Genomic DNA, 18,350 nt, shown 5'->3' on the forward strand with positions numbered 1-18,350 from the left:
ATTTGAGAAAAATGACTTTGAAATTATTTCAAACGCTGTTTTCGTGGGTTTCAAACGCTGGAATGCCTGATAGACGATGTGAGTCGGCTGAAATTGAACTCGAGAAACGTCAGGCCGTTTGGTCTTGCCTGACAGCATATAACAGTATCACTTTCAGCCGACTCACCAACATTTACCGTTAGCGTGATCGTAATGCGTGCAAAATCACGCACCCAGCACACAATTGAAAATTTCTGCCACACTGGGTTTTCTTCCCATCGCACATTCCGCTATTGTGAAAGTCGCCAATCCAACTTTTTTTTGTAAACATTGACCAAATTCTGAGCAAATTTTTATCATTTTCACCGAATTTCCTCCCATTTTGATCAACTTCAACTGGTTAAATTTAGACAAAAGTGACCAAGGAATCAGGATATTGCAAAAAAGGGTCGTGAATTTTACTTAAAATGTCGTCAGACGAGAAAGAAAAGGAAACTGCATCCACTGTAGAGGTATTCAAAGGATTTATTTTGTCAACAAATTTAATTTTTATCGTTTTTCATAAAATTTTAAGGCAATGGAGGAAGAAAAAGATGAAAAACCTGAAGTACCGAAGGAGGAAAAGTCAGAAGAGCCAGAAAAAGTAGAACCGAAAGAGGAACCAGAAACATCCGAAGAAGCGAAAAAGGTTTGACTCCGAATTTCTCCATGAAATTTCGTATAAAAAATTATTTTTTTAGGACGAAAAACCACTTTCCGAAGATTTAGCGACAACAACCACCAAGGAAGAGCCAGAAATTAAAACAGAAGACCCAAAAGAAGAGGAAAAGATGGAAACTGATGGTGTCGATGCCGTTGACGGAGACGATAAAAAAGAGTCTGATGACGATGTTGATACCAAGCCCAGTCAAGAGACGACCGAAGCAGAAGCGGAAGCCGAAAACAGTGAATCAGGTATTAAAAAATTCTGGTAAAAAATATTTTTAGATTAAAATTCTTTATTTCGTTCACTAGATAACGAAGAAGAAGAAACCGATCTAAAGAATCTTTATCCGGAAAATTATCAAGCAGCCTCAAGTTCTCGTCGATTGAGAAGTACGAGTGCTATTTTTCTTATTTTTTTCGAAAATTTTTTCTAAAAATTTTTTTTTTTGTAGTTAATTTCCGTCCTGTTAGCGATAATGACAATGAAAACGAGGGCGAAAATGAAAATGAGAGCGATAACGAGTACAAATCCGACGATAATGAGATCAAAAAGACAATTATGGTCGGCACCGATTACCAAGCACAAATCCCCGAGGAGTTTTCCAAGTACGACGACGCACTGCCATACGAGAACAAAGACAAACTAGTGTGGGACGGCTGTGATAAGTTATCAGAAGACGAAATTCTGGATTATTTGCGGAAAGTTCGCGTCATCAGTCATTCCGCAGCAACTGCCGGCTCCGATTCGTCCGTTACCGCCCAACTTTTGGCAATTCCCACGGGAAAACACTTGAGAGATGACGAACAGGCACTTTTTCTGTTGCAACAATGCGGTCACGATAGGGAAGAAGCACTGCGACGACGGAAAATTGCCGCTGCGGCGCCACCGGAAGAGGTCATGAGTGCCTGGTCCGAGGAAGAATGTCGAAATTTCGAGACTGGACTCAGGCTTTACGGGAAAAATTTTCATCAAATTCAACTGGCAAAGGTGAAAACGCGATCTGTCGGGGAAATTGTCCAATTTTACTACCTCTGGAAGAAGTCGGAGCGACACGATGTCTTTGCGAGCAAAGCAAGGCTTGACAAGAAGAAATATAGTCTCAATCCGGGACAGTGTATCATGGATCGGTTTTTGGAGGAGCAAGATGGCACAAGTGGAAATTCGGCGGCAGCAGCTGCGGCAGCGGCATCCTCGCAAAATAATCAGGACGGAAATGAGGTGCAGCAATCCATACCGCGAAATTTATCGATGCCCATGTGTGTCTGAGGCTTAAGGTCACTTCCGAAATTTTTGTAGTTCATGGGATACAAAAACCGCAATCTTAACGTTTTAGGCTAAAAAAAAAAGTATGTTTAAGTTATGAATTAGAAACCGAATAATTTTAAGGTGAATTTTTATATTTGTCGCTTTGTATGGAGAAATACAAGTCAAATTTTGATTTAATTTAAATGGTTTTCGATAAAAAAATTTTTTTTCGGACCCCAAATTTTTTTTCTGGAAAGATAAAAGGTAAAAGTTTAAAATTTTTTATCAAAAATAAATTTTTTATGTTTTTTTTTTTGCATAAAAAAATATTTTTTAACAATTTTGAAAACTTTTTAAAAACTTTTAAACTTTTTTTAAAAAAGAAAAAGTTATTAAATTTCTAATTTTTTTACTAAAATTATTTATTTTTTTTAAATTTCTTTTCCTAGTAAAGAATTAAAAAAAAATGATTTTTTTTATCTTTTTCACCAAAAATAGTTTTTTTTCTGGAAAGATAAAAAGGTAAAAGATTGAAATTTTTTCATCAAAAATTATTTTTTTTAAGATAAATTTATTTTATTTTTTTTATTTTTGAAAAATTAAATTTAATTGAATTTTTTTTGCCAAAAAAATTTTTTTTTTATTAATTTTGAAATTTTTTGTTTTAAAATTAAAAAATCATTAAATTTTCTTTTTGCTTAAATTTTGGTTTTTAAAAAATTCTATTCCGAGGAAAAAATTTAAAAAAATTGTTTTTTTTTATCTTTTTCACCTAAAAATTTTTTTTCTCAAGATTTTTTTAAATTTGTGTTTTCCAGACCACAACTCAAACCCGAATGAATGTCCCAAGAGCATAAAACTGCATTTTCATGCATAATTAATTACTTTCCCACACTTAATTACTTTGTTTTTCCCACTTTAATCTGTGTTTAATCGTAGATTTCCATTCAAATTTCAGTTGCGAGTCGACCGTCATGGAGTACAAATCAAAAATTAAACAAAAAACGAGCAGTTGCTGTGCTTATTTTTCGATTTTCAACAAAAGATTCCAAGGCATCTTCGATTCGAATTATTTTTTCGATGCTACAGCACCCGTGTTCGCGTTCGCTTTGAGTTTTGGTGCGATGCCAATGTATGGAATCCTCTCGGGAGATCCGTACAAACTCACATTCCGATGGAAAAGTTTTCGCTTCTTTTGGTCCGTGTTACTCATTTTGTCACAAATCATGTTCACCGTTACCGTCATCAACAATTCCATTCAGAAAGGCTTGACAATTTTGAAAATGAGTAAGATTTTTATCACAAAAAAAAACAGACGCAAATGAAATGAAATTTTAAACTTTTTTAAATTGAATGGGTAGCAATAAATTAATTTTAAAAAATACATTTAGGTCTGAATTAAAATGTAGATTAAATTTAATTATTTTAAAATCCAACAATTTTTTATTTAATTTTTTAATTTAATTTAAGTAGGTACCTACTTTTTAAACTAGCTTTATTTTCAAATTTGTACTCAAAAAAATAGTTTGAATTTTCCAAAAGAGATTTTTTAAAATTTTTGATTATATCACAAATATAAATCAGATAAACCAAAAAATGTAAAAAATTTCAATTTTATGTTTTATAAAAGTTTTGCATGGAAAATACAAATTTCATAAAATTTTAAGAAAAAAAAATTTTGGGAGAAAAAATCTTTTTTTTTTATAATTTCCTCATAAAATAATTTTTAAAAAATATATTTTTTAAAAATATTTCAATAAAAAATATTTCAAAATGAAAATGGGAAATTTTCATAATTTTTTTTAATTTAATAAAAATAAAATAGATAAATAATATTTATAATTTAAAAAAATTATCTTCGGAAGGTTAAAAATAAAATAATTAAAGAGAAAGAATTTTTGGATACTTATATATTTTGAAAATTTTATTTTATTTAATTTAACTAAATATTTAAAACAAACAATACCTAAATATTTTTTTAAAATTTATTTAAAATTTTTTTCCAAAAATAATTTTTTTTATCGTGTCCAATAATTCATAATTTTATTTTTAATAATATCTCTAGCTCTGGTAGTCGTTTACAATTCCGTCACGTACATAATGTTTCAAATGTTGTTTATTGCCCGCAAATGGCCGGAAACCATGCGATTTTGGCGCAAAGTGGAGTTATCACTGCCGCCAATGCAAGATGCAGTCCGAAGCAAGAGCATGGGACGCCGAATACGGAAATTTGCTCCAACGGTCACGTTTTTGTCGCTAACGGAACACACCTTGGGACTTATTGCCACAGGAGTTTCCATCGTAAAATGCCCGATCGATCCCGATGATTATGTCAAATCTTTTTTCATTGAACATTTACCGGTGTTTTTTGATGATACAACTTACGAGCCATGGAAAGCTTTTCTTGCGAAATTTGCCAATTTGGTGAACACTTTTATGTGGTTTTACGTGGATTTGTTCATAATGCTTGTCGCGATGGGTCTCAGCAGCGTTTTTAAGCAATATTGCGACTTTTTGGTGAAATTTTCCGGAAAACGGGTCACGAAGCAGTTCTGGGATGAGCAACGAGCGGCTTACAGACAAGTTTGCGAGCTCATCGAATATGTGGACCGAGTTATTTCGCCGATCACGATTGTTTCCTTTTCCAATAATTTGTATTTTATCTGTTTGCAGTTGATGAATTCCTTGAAGTAAGATGGAAAAATTTGTATTTCAAAACCAATTTTGTTAATTTTTCGTTTTTAGTGAACGGCGATCTCAAGTACACTCCGTATATTTTTGGTACACTTTGATTTATTTGATTTGCAGGACATCAGCAGTGTGTCTCCTGTCAGCAGAAATAAATGAACAGTCGAAGAGGCCACTTTTGTTGTTCAGAAATGTTCCAATGGAGTCGTGGTGTGCTGAGGTAAGTTAAAGTTTTTTTTTGAAAAAATTGGTTTTTAATTTAAATTTGATGATTTTTTTAGTCAAAACGTTTCCTGGAAGACGTAACTGAAACAGTTTGTGCCCTTTCTGGCATGAGATTTTTCTATCTGACACGGAAACTTTTGCTGAGTGTGGCTGGAACCATCGTCACTTATGAGGTAAAATAATTTTTTTAATAATTTTTTTTATAATTTTTTTTTTGCTTAAAATTAAAATTAAAATTAAAATTAAAATTAAAATTAAAATTAAAATTAAAATTAAAATTAAAATTAAAATTAAAATTAAAATTAAAATTAAAATTAAAATTAAAATTAAAATTAAAATTAAAATTAAAATTAAAATTAAAATTAAAATTAAAATTAAAATTAAAATTAAAATTAAAATTAAAATTAAAATTAAAATTAAAATTAAAATTAAAATTAAAATTAAAATTAAAATTAAAATTAAAATTAAAATTAAAATTAAAATTAAAATTAAAATTAAAATTAAAATTAAAATTAAAATTAAAATTAAAATTAAAATTAAAATTAAAATTAAAATTAAAATTAAAATTAAAATTAAAATTAAAATTAAAATTAAAATTAAAATTAAAATTAAAATTAAAATTAAAATTAAAATTAAAATTAAAATTAAAATTAAAATTAAAATTAAAATTAAAATTAAAATTAAAATTAAAATTAAAATTAAAATTAAAATTAAAATTAAAATTAAAATTAAAATTAAAATTAAAATTAAAATTAAAATTAAAATTAAAATTAAAATTAAAATTAAAATTAAAATTAAAATTAAAATTAAAATTAAAATTAAAATTAAAATTAAAATTAAAATTAAAATTAAAATTAAAATTAAAATTAAAATTAAAATTAAAATTAAAATTAAAATTAAAATTAAAATTAAAATTAAAATTAAAATTAAAATTAAAATTAAAATTAAAATTAAAATTAAAATTAAAATTAAAATTAAAATTAAAATTAAAATTAAAATTAAAATTAAAATTAAAATTAAAATTAAAATTAAAATTAAAATTAAAATTAAAATTAAAATTAAAATTAAAATTAAAATTAAAATTAAAATTAAAATTAAAATTAAAATTAAAATTAAAATTAAAATTAAAATTAATTTAAATTTAAACTTAATTTTTAATTCATTTTTTATTTATTTTTATTTTTAGCTCGTAATTTTGCAATTCTACGACCGTGGAAGTGGATCGGGCATTCGAGTTTGCAACACAACCTTCACCAACATCACAACGACATAAATTTTTGAAGCAACTACCGAACGTTCCTCCATCTCATTGTGGCTTAACGTACTAAACACCAATTTTTTGACATTCAACGTGCGATAATGTGTGTTTTATTTCGATATGTCAATATCATATGTGTTGAATTACTCTATTTTTGCATCATCATTTTCTGTTTTGGTTCCGCAAAATACGCGAGTCTAGTTGATTCTTGCTCAAAAAGTGCAAAAGACATTCTCAGAGTCCCAAAATTCTCTAGTGAAAAGGAGACAATCGCTAAAAATAGATCAAAAGAAGCATAAAAAGTGTAAATATTTGTGATTCTAACAAAAAGACAAAAAAATATCAAATTAAAAATAAATAAAAGAAATGATAACAGAGAGAAAGTTCCGCGAATGAGAATAAAAAAGTGAATCATTGTCGAATATTGCCACAAAAAATTTTAACAGGTAAGAAATCTAATTTTAGATTAATTGAAGAAATGTCATGTCAAGTCACCTCAAGCCGTCAATGGGTTAAAAGTTCGAAGAACAAAAATAATTTATTATTGTTATGAAATGACCAATCATCATTTAAAAAAGTTTTCCGGAAAAATATCAACAATCATTTTTTTTTTGTTTTTTTTTTATTTAAAAAAAATAATATTTTAATTTCACTTAATTTAATGACAAGGCCGGTTATCTTTTTTATGATCTCCCAAACTATATTGATAAACAATTTCACAAAATAATTAAACATTTTTCCACTTCTTTGTCCGTCCATGACTCGAAGAATTTATAATTATTCAAGATTTTCCTCAAAAAGTCATTAAAAACTCGTAAAATGTCACAAAATCACAAAGAAATCGGCCCAAACTATTTTATATTTATTTATTTAAATAATTTTCTAAATCAGCACGAGTCGACTAATGCTAACCCATATATTACATGCTTTTTTATTTGAATTACCTTCGTATAGCTTAATAGTCATTAGTCGAAAATAGGTGCGAAAAAAGTCTCAATTAAAGATTTCTAAGCGTTTTTCGTCATATTTTCAATGATTTTTAGAGACAGACCAACACAAAAACGATTTACGAGTAATTTTCGTATCAAAAGGAAAATCTACGTTTTGTTCGCGGTGACGTTTTTCGCGTAATAAACAAATTTTCGCGTGTGTGAGAATGTCTACCAACACAAGAACTAATGATGATGATGATGGTGGAATGCCAAAAATAAAGTCTTGAACGAAGAGTCAGTAGCAAATATTTTGCCGCAAAGTACAGTCCAGTTTTTGGGAACAAAAAAAAATATTTTTTAAATAAATAAGAGAAAATTTTTAATAAAAAGTGAGATTTAATAAAAAATAATTTAAAAAAAAAAATTAAAAACTTCTTCAATAAAATTTTTTTGCTTTTAAAATAAAAAATAAATTAAAATTAAAAAAAAAACTTAAATAAAAATAATATTGATAAATAAAAAAAAAATTAATAAAACTTTAAAAAATTAATTATTTTAAAATAAATTGGTAAATTAAAAAAAACTTTAAAAAATTAATTAATTTTAATTATTTAATTAATTTTAAAAAATATTAAATTTATAAAAAATAAAAAAAATATTTAATTAAATAAAAATAAAAAAATAAATACTTTGTGATCCAATTAAGTTCACGTACTGTCAAAGTTGAGGCAATAAAATTCTAAATTAAAATAAGATAAAAGTGTATCAATAAATCATCACCCCATCACAGTGCATAAAATTTGTTGAGAATGCTAATATTATTCGCAAGTGTTTATTTATATGAAAAACTTTGAGGAATTTGCGGTTTTGTGTTCCGTCTTATTATGTAATTTCAAATGAAATTTAACTATATTTAGTTGCATTTACTGAACATCAAACAAAAAAAAAATCGGTAAGAAAAGTGAAGTGACATGACATTTGGTTTGTGCAACTTTTGAAGTTTTAAATTTTCTTTAATTTCAGTGAAAAAAGACTTGAAAAAAAAATAAATATTTAGAGAAAAGTGAAAGAAAATTCAAACGATGGACGACTCAGGAAACCACACAGTCGAATTGTACATCTACGACCTCAGTCAAGGCATGGCAACGATGATGTCACAAATGTTGCTAGGTAATTTTTTTAATTTTTTTTACGCATCTTTACCTCAAATGACGTGTGAAACAAAGGAAATTCTCTCAGAAAAAAAATTACGACTTTGTAACAGACGTCGATTTTATTTAAAAAACACGAAATTGTAAACAAAGATCTTCCAACGCGATATAATTTGTTATTTTTCTTCTAAATAGGACGTCAGATTGACGGCATTTATCACACAGCTGTCGTTGTTTTTGGACGCGAGTTTTTCTACGGATCTCATGGAATATCGAGCATCACACCGGTAAGTTTTTCATTTTTTTTTTTTTGCTGAAACGCACGCCAAAAATTGATTAAGATTTAAAAAAAAGAGACGCAAAAAAATATTCCGCACAAGTTGAGGCATTAAATTATCGCCTTGCCACCTACGCTGGGAGATTTGTTCGTTAATTTTGATTTCTACGGAAAATTTATTTGTTTTTCCTTGAAAAGTTCTCACGTGCCTCAGGTACTAGAAATTTATTGAAAAGATTTGTTTATTTTTTGTTTTAATGAAAAGTGTTAATTGTTCGTTTTATTATGCAATTGTTAGCCAAGATTTTCTAGTTAATTTCAGATAAAGTGCTAGGCGACTCCATCTGAAAATGAAAATTTATTTAAAAATATTAAATTTTTCAATTTTAAATATTTTAAATATTGAAAGTAAACACAAAATTAGATTCGGGATTTGATCACAATGCGTATTGGAAAAAATATAAAAATAATTGTCTATTATTCAAAATATTATTAAAATGTAACCCCAATGACTATGAAAACTCAATCAATTAATTAAACAATCGCTTTATTTTTCTAAAATTATCCAGAATATCGCCAGCACGTCTATCTCCTTTTCTCTCAGCCACAAAAGTGACATCTACCTCTCGTATTTAATTTTGAGTTTTTTTATTATTTAATTTTTGCTTAAATCTTCACTGGGTATTTTTTTTATTTTACAGTTTTCGATAAGATTGATTTTTAACTTTATTTTTAAATATTTTATTTTATTATTATTTTTTTTTTTTTGATAATATATTTCAAAAATTGTTCGAGCTCTAAATTAAAATTTTTTATATTAAGATCAAAACTTTTTGAAAAAAAGGAAGATATTCAAAAGTTTTAAAAATTATCATCCAAGATTACATTACCAAAATTAAATAATAAAATATGAAAATTTTCGATATTTCACAATTTTGTCTTTTTTTATTAAAAAAGTCACAAAGTTAAGACCAAAAATTATTTTTTCACTAAAAGTTTTAAAAAATATCAAAAAAAATCCTTGAAAATATCTATTTATCCAAGCTATTGATCGCCAAATTCGCACCAGTTGTTTCCTATGTCACTCAAAACACTTCTCGACAGTAAAAATTAAAACATAAAATTAATTCCTCTCATTTTTTCTGACGTCAAAAGGTCATTATCACCTTCTAAAATTTCCTACATACTGTCAAGGCTCAGCCGAAAAATGTTTTATGAAAATTCTCAATGACATTTTTTTCTGTGTTTGCAAACAACTAACAACAACAAGACGTCTCCACTCGCGATTGTCGTTCAAAGTCCCACTGTGCTCGTCAAATCCCAAAAATAAATAACCCGTCATAAGCAAGTGCATCGTCCCACTTTCTAATTTAACTTATTTTTAGATCGCGGTTTTTTGTCAAACATTTGCAAGAATGAAGAAGACACAACTCGTCTGATTCAGTTGAGATTAATTTTTTTGGCACAAATGTGCATTTCCTCAACAAGTTTGTGCATCAAAAGAGGTCGTTAACAACAAAAAAATAAATATTGCACTTTTTGTCGTGTTAATTTGATATTTTTGAAAAATCGCATCGCGAATGGAAATTTACGAGACCCACACAAAAATTCCAAAAATTTTCCTTTATCTTTTACGATGCTGTTGTTCCCAATGTGTCTCATGTCTACTACAAAGAAAAAATGAAAGTTCTTACATTTCATCCAAATTGATGATGAAACAGGTCTCCGTAAAATAAGAAAGAGACGCAACGGCGAAAATCGCGCGCACGCATGACGAAACGATGCACGAACTAAAAATAAGTCGCGGTGTTTGCAGAATGAAAGAGAGATTTTGTAGGATGAACATTTTTTTACATTTTTCTTTGATAAAGAAAAATTTAAAAAAAATTGATAAATTTTAATTAAAAAGTAAAAATAAAAAAATTTTAAATAAAAATTTTAAATTTAAATTAAAAAAAAATTAAATAAGAATCAAAAATATAAAATAAATTAAATAAAAAATTAAAATAAATTAAAAAATAAAAACAAATTTTTTGAAAATTTATATTTCAAAGATTTAAAAAATTAATAAGAATATAAGAAATTAAATGAAAAACTTTTAAATTTAATTTTTAAGAAAATTAAAATTTATTTTTTTTTTAATTTTAAAAATTTTTAATTTTAATTTTAAAAAAAATTAAAAACTATTTTAAATTTAAAAATTAAAAAAAAATAAAAAAGAATTAATAAATAAATTTTTTTTTTAATTATGTATCACCAAACAAACATGACCCACCCTAAATTCTCATCTTTCTCACACGAAAATGTATTTTTGGATGAGAGTTAAAATGTTGAAAAATTTTCAATCTCAAAATTATTCAGTTTTTCACGAGTTTTCCGGTAGTCAATAAGGTGCGGAATTTTTCTCTATTTTTTCTTTAATTTTTTTTCTTCTAAATTTTAACTGCATTCTAAGACACACATTTAACACGTGTTTATAATTTTTTTATTTATTTTTTTTTGTCATTATAGGGCACCACAGTTCTCGGCAAACCACAGAAAAAGCAGAAAATCGGCGAAACATTTATACCGTATCAAGTATTCAAAGACTACGTTCGTGGATTAGCTGAAAGTACCTTTAGGTGAGTTGTCTTATCATTTTTTATTTTGGGAAAAATGGAGTCACTGAGAGTGGGAAGTGAAAAAAAAATTGATTGTTACCTACGAGAATTTTTAAGAAATTTTTTTGTACTTGGTGATTTTGCTAAAGTGAGATTTGAGCGTGTTTCAAGCAATTTTTATCATTAAACGGATGGACAAGAGAAAAAAAATTAATTTAGAATGCGCTAAAAATAAATCATTAAATTTTGTTTGTGTTTTTTCGAGCCGAAAATTCTATTTTTACTGCGATGACTTTTGTTTTGCTTTCATAATAAAATAGAAAGAAAGAATTTTTCTCGAAATTGACTCATTTTTAATTAAGTTTCGGCAAAGTTTATTGCACTTTGCGATTATCAGACCATTTTAACATTTTTTTTCGTTAAAATTTTGTTTTAGAGGTGCCTGTTACAACCTTCTCAAGCACAATTGCAACACCTTTTCCGAGGATTTGTGTCAATTTTTGTGCGGCACTAGCATCCCGAAGTATATTTTGGACCTGCCGCAAGAGATTCTCTCGACGCCGCTCGGACAAAGTCTCGCTCCCTTGATTGAAAGTCTCGAGGCACCGCAACCCGGCAGTTCTGCATTCTCATTCGAGCCACAAATCGCCCAACGTGAAACATCGCCCGGCTTTGATGCGCTAAACACCGAAATTGAGGCAGCGCGACAACACTCACAGGCACTCGACGAACGACGACAAGCGATAAATGAGAAATTAGCGCGAAAGGAGCGCAAAAAGAACGGAGAAAAGAAGCACAAGAAGAAAAAGTCGAAATCCGCAACGGGAAATAGTTCAGGAGAGAGTGATCAGAATTCAAACAGCATGTCTGAAGCAGAAAACGGAAATGGCACAGCTGAAGTTGCTGCCGAAATGCTTCCGTCCGAACAGGCGCTCGAAGATGAGGCTGCCGAAAAACGTGCCGAAGAGGAACGCAAACGGGCACGTGATCCACCGATCGTTTTCAAAGACATCGATGTAAGTTTTTTTCCAGTTTTTTGAGAAATTTCTCTCAAAACCTTCCTTTTTAGGCCAAAACTGAGCTCGAAGGTCTCGTCAAACTGGTCGACGATAAATTAGTTGAAGACGAAAAAGTTGCGCTGGAAGAGTTGCATCAATATCTCCTCTTTGGCGAAGGTTCGTGGGCCTTGGGAGACTCCTTCCTCGTATTTGTCGGACATGTGTTGCGCGATCCCGAAATGTCGCCCGAGACACGAGTGCATTTATTGCGAGCCCTTGCCTGTTGTGCCTTGAAAGACGACGTTATTCTCTTGTTGCACCAAGACAGACGCGATCACGTGATGATGAATTACGCACAAGACATCGACAAACACACGCCCGAGGAGCAACAGGCACTTGCCCTGTTCCTTTGCAATTTGTTTGAGAACACAAATGCTTCGGAGTGGCTTTTGTACATCAGCGAGTGGCAATTCAACAATCAGACTGTATCGAATATCCGGATAACGACGAAGGCGGCGGTGCATTGCTTGCTCGCTACTTGTCCGAAATTGCAGGATTTGGGGTCCGCAATTGTGCATAATTTGGCGTGCAAAGATGTGAAGACTGTGGTAAGTAATTTTTTTTAATTTTTTAATTTTTAGGCGAATTCAGAGAGCAATAAAAAAAATAAAATGGGATAATTTTAAACTGTTATAGATTTTTTTAGTTGAAACATTACAATTTTATTAAAAATATATTTTTTTAATAATTTTTTTTTAATTTTTTTTAAATTTTATTTTCTTTTTTTATTTGATTTTTTTTAAAATTTATTATGAAACAAAAAATTATATCAATTTATAAAAAATAATTTGATTTTTTCACTTGATTTTCAATTGATTTTTTTATTGAATTTTAGATTTGCAAAAATTATTATTTTTTAATAATAATAAGTTCTTTTTAAGAAATTTTTTGTTTTTTCTACAACTTAGTTCAAATTTCAAAACTTTATAAAACAACAAATATTTTTTTTTAATTTTCTGGGAGATACGGGAAAAGCTATAAATTGACAAAAACTTTAAATTTTGAACATTTTATTTTGAAAAAATTAAAGACTTGTATATTTTAATGTTCAAAATATATTTTTCAATAATTTTTTTTAAATTCACAAAATATCATTTTTTATTTTTTTTTTTTTTACAATTTTCACATTTGATAAAATTTAACATTGCTACAAATTTTTGAAAATTTTTGCAAACTTTGTAAATTTTTTTGCATCGCATTTAATAAAAATATCACTTATCTTATTTGCAAATGTTGAAAATCTTTACAATAAAGATTTGCAAAAAAATTATTAATTTACGGAAGCAGTATCGAAAAAAGCAAATTTTTGGCGATTTTCTAATTATATGGCATTGCCTTCATCACATGTGCAAATGTTGAGATTTGCGAGGTCAAAGTTCGCAAATTTTGCGATTTTTTGCAAATTTGCAAAACGTTTTAAAAAGTAGTGTTACAAATAGCTCTCTTGAATTTTGCTGGTTTTAGCTCGATACCCTTTCTGTAGCGTTCAGGAGAGCCATTCAAAAATCAAGATTTGCAAATATTTGCAAAGCTTTGAAAATATTTTCAAATATTTTTGCAAAAAATCTTTGCAAACTTATTTTAATTAAATTTTTTGCTCATTTGATGCAGAATGAAGATTTATGGGCAAATTTGTAAAAATTTTCAAAATTTTGTCAAATTTCATAGGGTTTACAAAGGAAAATGTAATAAAGATAAAAATAAAAGTTAAAAACAAATTAACAATGTTTTCAACTATAAAATCAAATGTGTTACATATTGCTCGAAAGAGAAGACCAAGCTAAATCTAAAAATTCAAAATTTAATATGATTAAAAAATTGATGTTTGAAAACTCTTAAAATTTCGATTTTTGTTAAATTTTATATTAAAGTTCATAAAAATTAAAAGTGTTGAAATATTATCTCCCTGGTGAAAAAGTTTAATATTTTTAGACAAAAAAAATTTTTGCTTGAAATTTCTAATAAAAATTAAATAGTTTTCACAAAAAATAGTTTTGGGCACACAAAATTAATTAATTCAATTTAATTTATTCATCCAAAATTGAAATAATTTTGAATAAAAAAAAACATATATCAAAAATTTTCCAATTTTATTTTAAACTATTTAAATTTTTCTCTCTACTTTTTTTAAGTAAAAAAATAAAACAAAAATCAAAATAAATAAATTTAATAAAAACTATTTTTTTTTGTAGGTCTTTGATGACATTTCGGTGGAAATCTCGATGGCATTGCTCCAATTCTTCCAACAGCAACCGGACGAAGAACGTTTGTTCCGCGGCATGAAAGCTCTCTCGAAATTCGTCTTTGTGTCGCCCGATATCCCACAATTAGTGCAAATGATCGGACCCAACCCGAAGGATTTCAAAGGAAAAAGTGGCCGAGTCGACGAGATGATTGAAATTATTTCAAAGAAAGTCCGCTAAATGTCACATTTTTTACCTTTTACGCTAAAACGCTAGAATAGTTATCCATAAATATATTATTTATTCTACGGCAAACACATTTTACTAAGACATAAGAAAATTTTCTCACTAAAAATTGTTGATTTTGGGACAAGGGTTTTGGAATGTATGACTATGATTTACACAAAAAAAAGAGATAAAAATAAAATGTAACACGTTTTTTTCTACAAGTTAGAATAATTTTAACAAAAAAAAAAGGTTTTTTGACTGTCAGGTGTCTTTTATGTTCAGAAATCAGACAAAATTTATCGATTATCGAGGACATGAGTGATTTAGGGAAGCAACGTTTGATGTCGAAATAAATAATTAATGAGATTCAGTGGCGTGAAATAAATAAAAGTTCTGATTTTTCACGAATTTCTGACCAAAAATAATTTTTTTTTAAGAAATTTTAAGAATTCTTATTTTTAAAAAGAAAAAATTTTCTTACAAAAAATTTTTTAGGAACAAAGTTGACCCAAAATAATTTCCGTTCCTGAATGACAAACAAATTTTTGCGACAAATGCTAATTATGACACCGTGTCCTTTAAATAATTAATAACTTCGATTGCGTCTGTCAGGGAAATATTTTTTCTATTCAGTCTTAAAATGGTTCTTTGAGTGAAAATATCTCCAAAAATAGCAGAAAAATGCTTGAAAATCACAATGCTCGGATGATAAATGCTGCTCAAAAGGTCATCAAGGAGAATAATAAGACCAAAAAACCTGTAAAATACAAGGAAGATTTTTCTTTTTGGCAATGGTTCAAGGATCGATGCATTTTTTACTGCGAAATTACGGCTCTTCATGGCTACAACCATCTCGTTCGAAAGGATTTTGCGTTATGGGAGAAGTAAGTTTTAATTTTCTTTATAAATTTAAGAAAACTCAACGTTTTTTAAAATAATTTTTTTTCTGAAGAGTATGAATTCGTGTAAAAATTCTTTAAAAAATAAAATAAAATGGATTTTTGAGTGAATTTTTATAAAAATTTTTCTTCCTATAATATTAAATTTTTCAAAATTTTTTTCATAAGATTTTTCAAAATGTTTTCATAAAATTTTTCAAAAATTAAAAAAAAATCATTAAAAAATTACCAAAAAAATGTTTAAAATTAGGTATTAATAAAAAAAATTTGCCCTAAAATTAATCCTTTTTTTAAATATAAAAATATGTCATTTTTTTTAAATAAATTTGATTAATAACTAACAGTTTGTGTTCTAAAAAATGAAAATAAAATAAAAATAATGAAAATTTATTTAACAAAATTTAATTTTTTTTTTTTTTATTTTTTTTAGCAATCTGTAATTTCAAAAAATCTAATTTCATATATAAAATTTAAGAAAAAATCAGAACTTAAATTTTTAATTGCAATTAAAAATGTTTTTAAAATTATATTGGCAAGTTTTGATAAAAATCTTTAAAAAAAACATTTGTTTAAATATTGAAATTTATTTTTTATTTTTTTTAAACGTTATTAAAATTTTTCTTTTAAAAATAAATAACAGTCAAAAGTGAAATAAAAATTAATGTCAAAATTCATTTTTATAAGGAAGATTTAGGAGTTTTTAGGGAATTTTTAGGAGTTAAAAAGTTAAAATAAATTAATAATCAATAATTTTTCGGAATTAAAAGAAATCTTAAAATTGTAAATTTTCATGATATTTTAAATTAAAAAAAATTTGGAACGACCTAATTTTGAAACTTTTCCTGTCTTTTTCAGAATTATGTGGGTCATCATGTGCATAATTGCAATGATAGTTGCTCTGGTGCTCCTATATTTGTCTCTTTACTGGAATAGTGCGACTCCCACGACGACGGTAATTGAAAGCACGCACTTTGCCACATGGAATATCCCGTTTCCCGCTGTCACAATTTGCAGCGTCAACAAAATCACTTTGAGTGCATTGCAGCAAAAAGAAGCTGAAATTCTCTTGCCGGGCGGCATCGAGCTCGAAGACTTGCAACACATGCTGCGGGTTTTGCTGCTGAACGACTACAAAGCTGAAAATATCGAGACACTCGGAATGCTGAATTACATCTTGAAATCGAACAACATGACGGCATATCAGATGATGTGGGATTTAACGGCACCGTGTCGACGCATGATTCAAAAGTGCATGTGGAAAGGCGTTCAAATTAGGTGCGATGCGATTTTTCAGCGAGTTATGACGATGAACAATATCGGCTGTTGCAGTTTCAACTTTTTCGGATTGAAAGAAACGAATTACCAGGCAAAAGCAGCAAATCAGGTGACAGAACCGCGACGTGTTTCAGCGTGTGGCTTCCAAACTGGCTTGTCCGTCATCTTAAATCCGCTTATTGACACTTATGCAGCTGCGGCAATTAGCACCTACGGCTTTCGAGTACTTACCCACGAAGCCTACAGCTTGGCTGACAACAATGCTGAGACGAAAGTGGTTCAAGCGGGACTCGAAGCTTATATCAGTGTAATGCCAGAATCGACTTACAGCACGCCAGAAGTGAAAGAAAAGGATTTGGAAGTAAGAAATTGTTTCAGAGAGGGCGAAGTTAAGCTTGAAACAATGACAAAGTACACTTATGTGAATTGCTTGGCGGAGTGTCGGCAACAAATTGTGTACCGAACATGCGGTTGCTTGCCCTTTTCGTATCCCAATAACGGATCGATCCCCTATTGTGCCGTCAACCAAATGAATTGCATCAAAGATATTTCGCATATTTATTCTGTCGCTGAACCGGAGACGAATTTCACGTTGCCAGGTATTCGGCAAACGACAAACAAAAAAGCCTGCGGATGCATGCCGGAATGTGATTTTTACAATTATTTGACGGAAGTGTCGACGGGAGTTTTTAATCGGGAGAATGCATTTTCGTCGGAAAGTTTCTTGTAAGTTATTTTTTTTTACGCTTCTAAAAAAAAACCTAAAAAATAGCAAAAAATAGTTTTCATAAGAAAATTCTTCATAATTTCTTATAATATTAAAAAAAATGCCAACGACACGCGGCGTTCCCAAGCGGTCACCCATCCAAGTACTAACCACGCCCGATGTTGCTTAACTTCGGTGATCGGACGAGAACCGGTGTTTTCAACATGGTATGGACGTTGACGAATATCTGTCGTTCTAAATTTGATAACATTTGAGAGATTTTTTAAATGTTCGATCGTTGCCATTTGTTCACTCAAATTTACAACTACTTTTTTTCAACATTTGATTTATTTTTTCAACAGTTAGGCGATTCCAATTATTTTTTCGATGTTTTTGTCCCAAAAGATTTTTTTCAAAATGGGGGGGGGCAAAATAAAAAAAAAGTTTTGAAATACTTTTCATACAAAATGACAAAACTTTAACAAATTTGGGCCCTTAATGAATATTTTAATAGCGCGCCATCCATTTACGGCGTCGGAAATTTGAGGGGGGGTGGGGGTCCATGAATTTCCGACGGATTTCGACGTAGGGGGAGGGGGGGGGGGGTAAAAGGAAAATACGACGTCGTATAAATTCTCTATAGTTAAGATTTTTTTTTCAATTCATCTTCTGATTTGAGCGCTTCAAACTTTTTTGATCTGTTTTTTAACTTACTGAGTAAACATGAACAATTTTTCACAAATTTCCATATAAATTTGAGTTAATTTTTAACAATTTTTCTTGAAAAAGGGAGGGCGGTTTTTTACTATAAAGTACGTCGTAAATTAGGGGGGGTCTTTAAATTCCGACGGTTTCCGATTATAGGGGGGGTGGGGGTCAAAAAATGTCCATTTTTATCCGACGCCGTAAATGGATGGCGCCATAGTTTTTTTAACAAACA

General features: G+C 28.8%; 4 protein-coding genes and 1 non-coding gene across 6 annotated transcripts; 4 read left to right on the forward strand and 1 right to left on the reverse strand.

The window, feature by feature from the left end:
* Positions 1 to 301: 301 nt before the first annotated feature.
* LOC134833840 (mesoderm induction early response protein 1-like) lies at positions 302 to 2,106 on the forward strand. Of its 2 annotated transcripts, XM_063848305.1 has the most exons (5): positions 302 to 491; positions 554 to 667; positions 720 to 933; positions 994 to 1,074; positions 1,137 to 2,106. In XM_063848305.1, the coding sequence occupies exons 1-5, from the start codon at positions 447 to 449 to the stop codon at positions 1,949 to 1,951; spliced, it is 1,269 nt and encodes a 422-aa protein (XP_063704375.1). In that variant the 5' UTR covers positions 302 to 446; the 3' UTR covers positions 1,952 to 2,106. The 2 variants fall into 2 exon arrangements, with proteins under 2 accessions (XP_063704375.1, XP_063704376.1); XM_063848306.1 differs by lacking the exon at positions 994 to 1,074.
* Positions 2,107 to 2,904: 798 nt separating this feature from the next.
* Positions 2,905 to 6,116, forward strand: LOC134835271 (gustatory receptor for sugar taste 64f-like). Its single transcript, XM_063850143.1, has 5 exons — positions 2,905 to 3,217; positions 3,996 to 4,620; positions 4,676 to 4,838; positions 4,900 to 5,016; positions 6,030 to 6,116. Exons 1-5 carry the CDS (start codon positions 2,905 to 2,907, stop codon positions 6,114 to 6,116), a joined length of 1,305 nt encoding a protein of 434 aa, XP_063706213.1.
* A 156-nt stretch (positions 6,117 to 6,272) lies between these two features.
* On the forward strand, positions 6,273 to 14,739 carry LOC134833978 (uncharacterized). The gene is made up of 7 exons (XM_063848488.1): positions 6,273 to 6,547; positions 8,057 to 8,203; positions 8,380 to 8,471; positions 10,973 to 11,082; positions 11,498 to 12,077; positions 12,131 to 12,667; positions 14,312 to 14,739. The coding sequence occupies exons 2-7, from the start codon at positions 8,116 to 8,118 to the stop codon at positions 14,540 to 14,542; spliced, it is 1,638 nt and encodes a 545-aa protein (XP_063704558.1). The 5' UTR covers positions 6,273 to 6,547; positions 8,057 to 8,115; the 3' UTR covers positions 14,543 to 14,739.
* Positions 14,740 to 15,211: 472 nt separating this feature from the next.
* LOC134835272 (pickpocket protein 11-like) lies at positions 15,212 to 17,434 on the forward strand. The gene is made up of 2 exons (XM_063850144.1): positions 15,212 to 15,414; positions 16,285 to 17,434. The coding sequence occupies exons 1-2, from the start codon at positions 15,212 to 15,214 to the stop codon at positions 17,432 to 17,434; spliced, it is 1,353 nt and encodes a 450-aa protein (XP_063706214.1).
* A 98-nt stretch (positions 17,435 to 17,532) lies between these two features.
* On the reverse strand, positions 17,533 to 17,651 carry LOC134836208 (5S ribosomal RNA). Its single transcript, XR_010162272.1, has one exon. It is a non-coding gene; the product is annotated as a 5S ribosomal RNA (ribosomal RNA).
* Positions 17,652 to 18,350: the final 699 nt, after the last annotated feature.

Source organism: Culicoides brevitarsis, chromosome 3 (genome assembly GCF_036172545.1).
Source record: "Culicoides brevitarsis isolate CSIRO-B50_1 chromosome 3, AGI_CSIRO_Cbre_v1, whole genome shotgun sequence".
Classification (NCBI taxonomy): Eukaryota; Metazoa; Arthropoda; class Insecta; order Diptera; family Ceratopogonidae; genus Culicoides; species Culicoides brevitarsis.

What these genes read in the sequence shown, in the direction of transcription:
- LOC134833840 (XM_063848305.1), top strand. Translation starts at nt 447, where the DNA reads ATGTCGTCAGACGAGAAAGAAAAGGAAACTGCATCCACTGTAGAG. An exon ending in AAACTGCATCCACTGTAGAG is followed by an intron (nt 492 to 553) that starts GTATTCAAAGGA and finishes TAAAATTTTAAG; the next exon opens with GCAATGGAGGAAGAAAAAGA. An exon ending in AAGTTCTCGTCGATTGAGAA is followed by an intron (nt 1,075 to 1,136) that starts GTACGAGTGCTA and finishes TTTTTTTTGTAG; the next exon opens with TTAATTTCCGTCCTGTTAGC.
- LOC134835271 (XM_063850143.1), top strand. Translation starts at nt 2,905, where the DNA reads ATGGAGTACAAATCAAAAATTAAACAAAAAACGAGCAGTTGCTGTGCT. An exon ending in CTTGACAATTTTGAAAATGA is followed by an intron (nt 3,218 to 3,995) that starts GTAAGATTTTTA and finishes TAATATCTCTAG; the next exon opens with CTCTGGTAGTCGTTTACAAT. An exon ending in GAACCATCGTCACTTATGAG is followed by an intron (nt 5,017 to 6,029) that starts GTAAAATAATTT and finishes TTTTATTTTTAG; the next exon opens with CTCGTAATTTTGCAATTCTA.
- LOC134833978 (XM_063848488.1), top strand. Translation starts at nt 8,116, where the DNA reads ATGGACGACTCAGGAAACCACACAGTCGAATTGTACATCTACGACCTC. An exon ending in GAATATCGAGCATCACACCG is followed by an intron (nt 8,472 to 10,972) that starts GTAAGTTTTTCA and finishes TTGTCATTATAG; the next exon opens with GGCACCACAGTTCTCGGCAA. An exon ending in TTAGCTGAAAGTACCTTTAG is followed by an intron (nt 11,083 to 11,497) that starts GTGAGTTGTCTT and finishes ATTTTGTTTTAG; the next exon opens with AGGTGCCTGTTACAACCTTC.
- LOC134835272 (XM_063850144.1), top strand. Translation starts at nt 15,212, where the DNA reads ATGCTTGAAAATCACAATGCTCGGATGATAAATGCTGCTCAAAAGGTC. An exon ending in GATTTTGCGTTATGGGAGAA is followed by an intron (nt 15,415 to 16,284) that starts GTAAGTTTTAAT and finishes TGTCTTTTTCAG; the next exon opens with AATTATGTGGGTCATCATGT.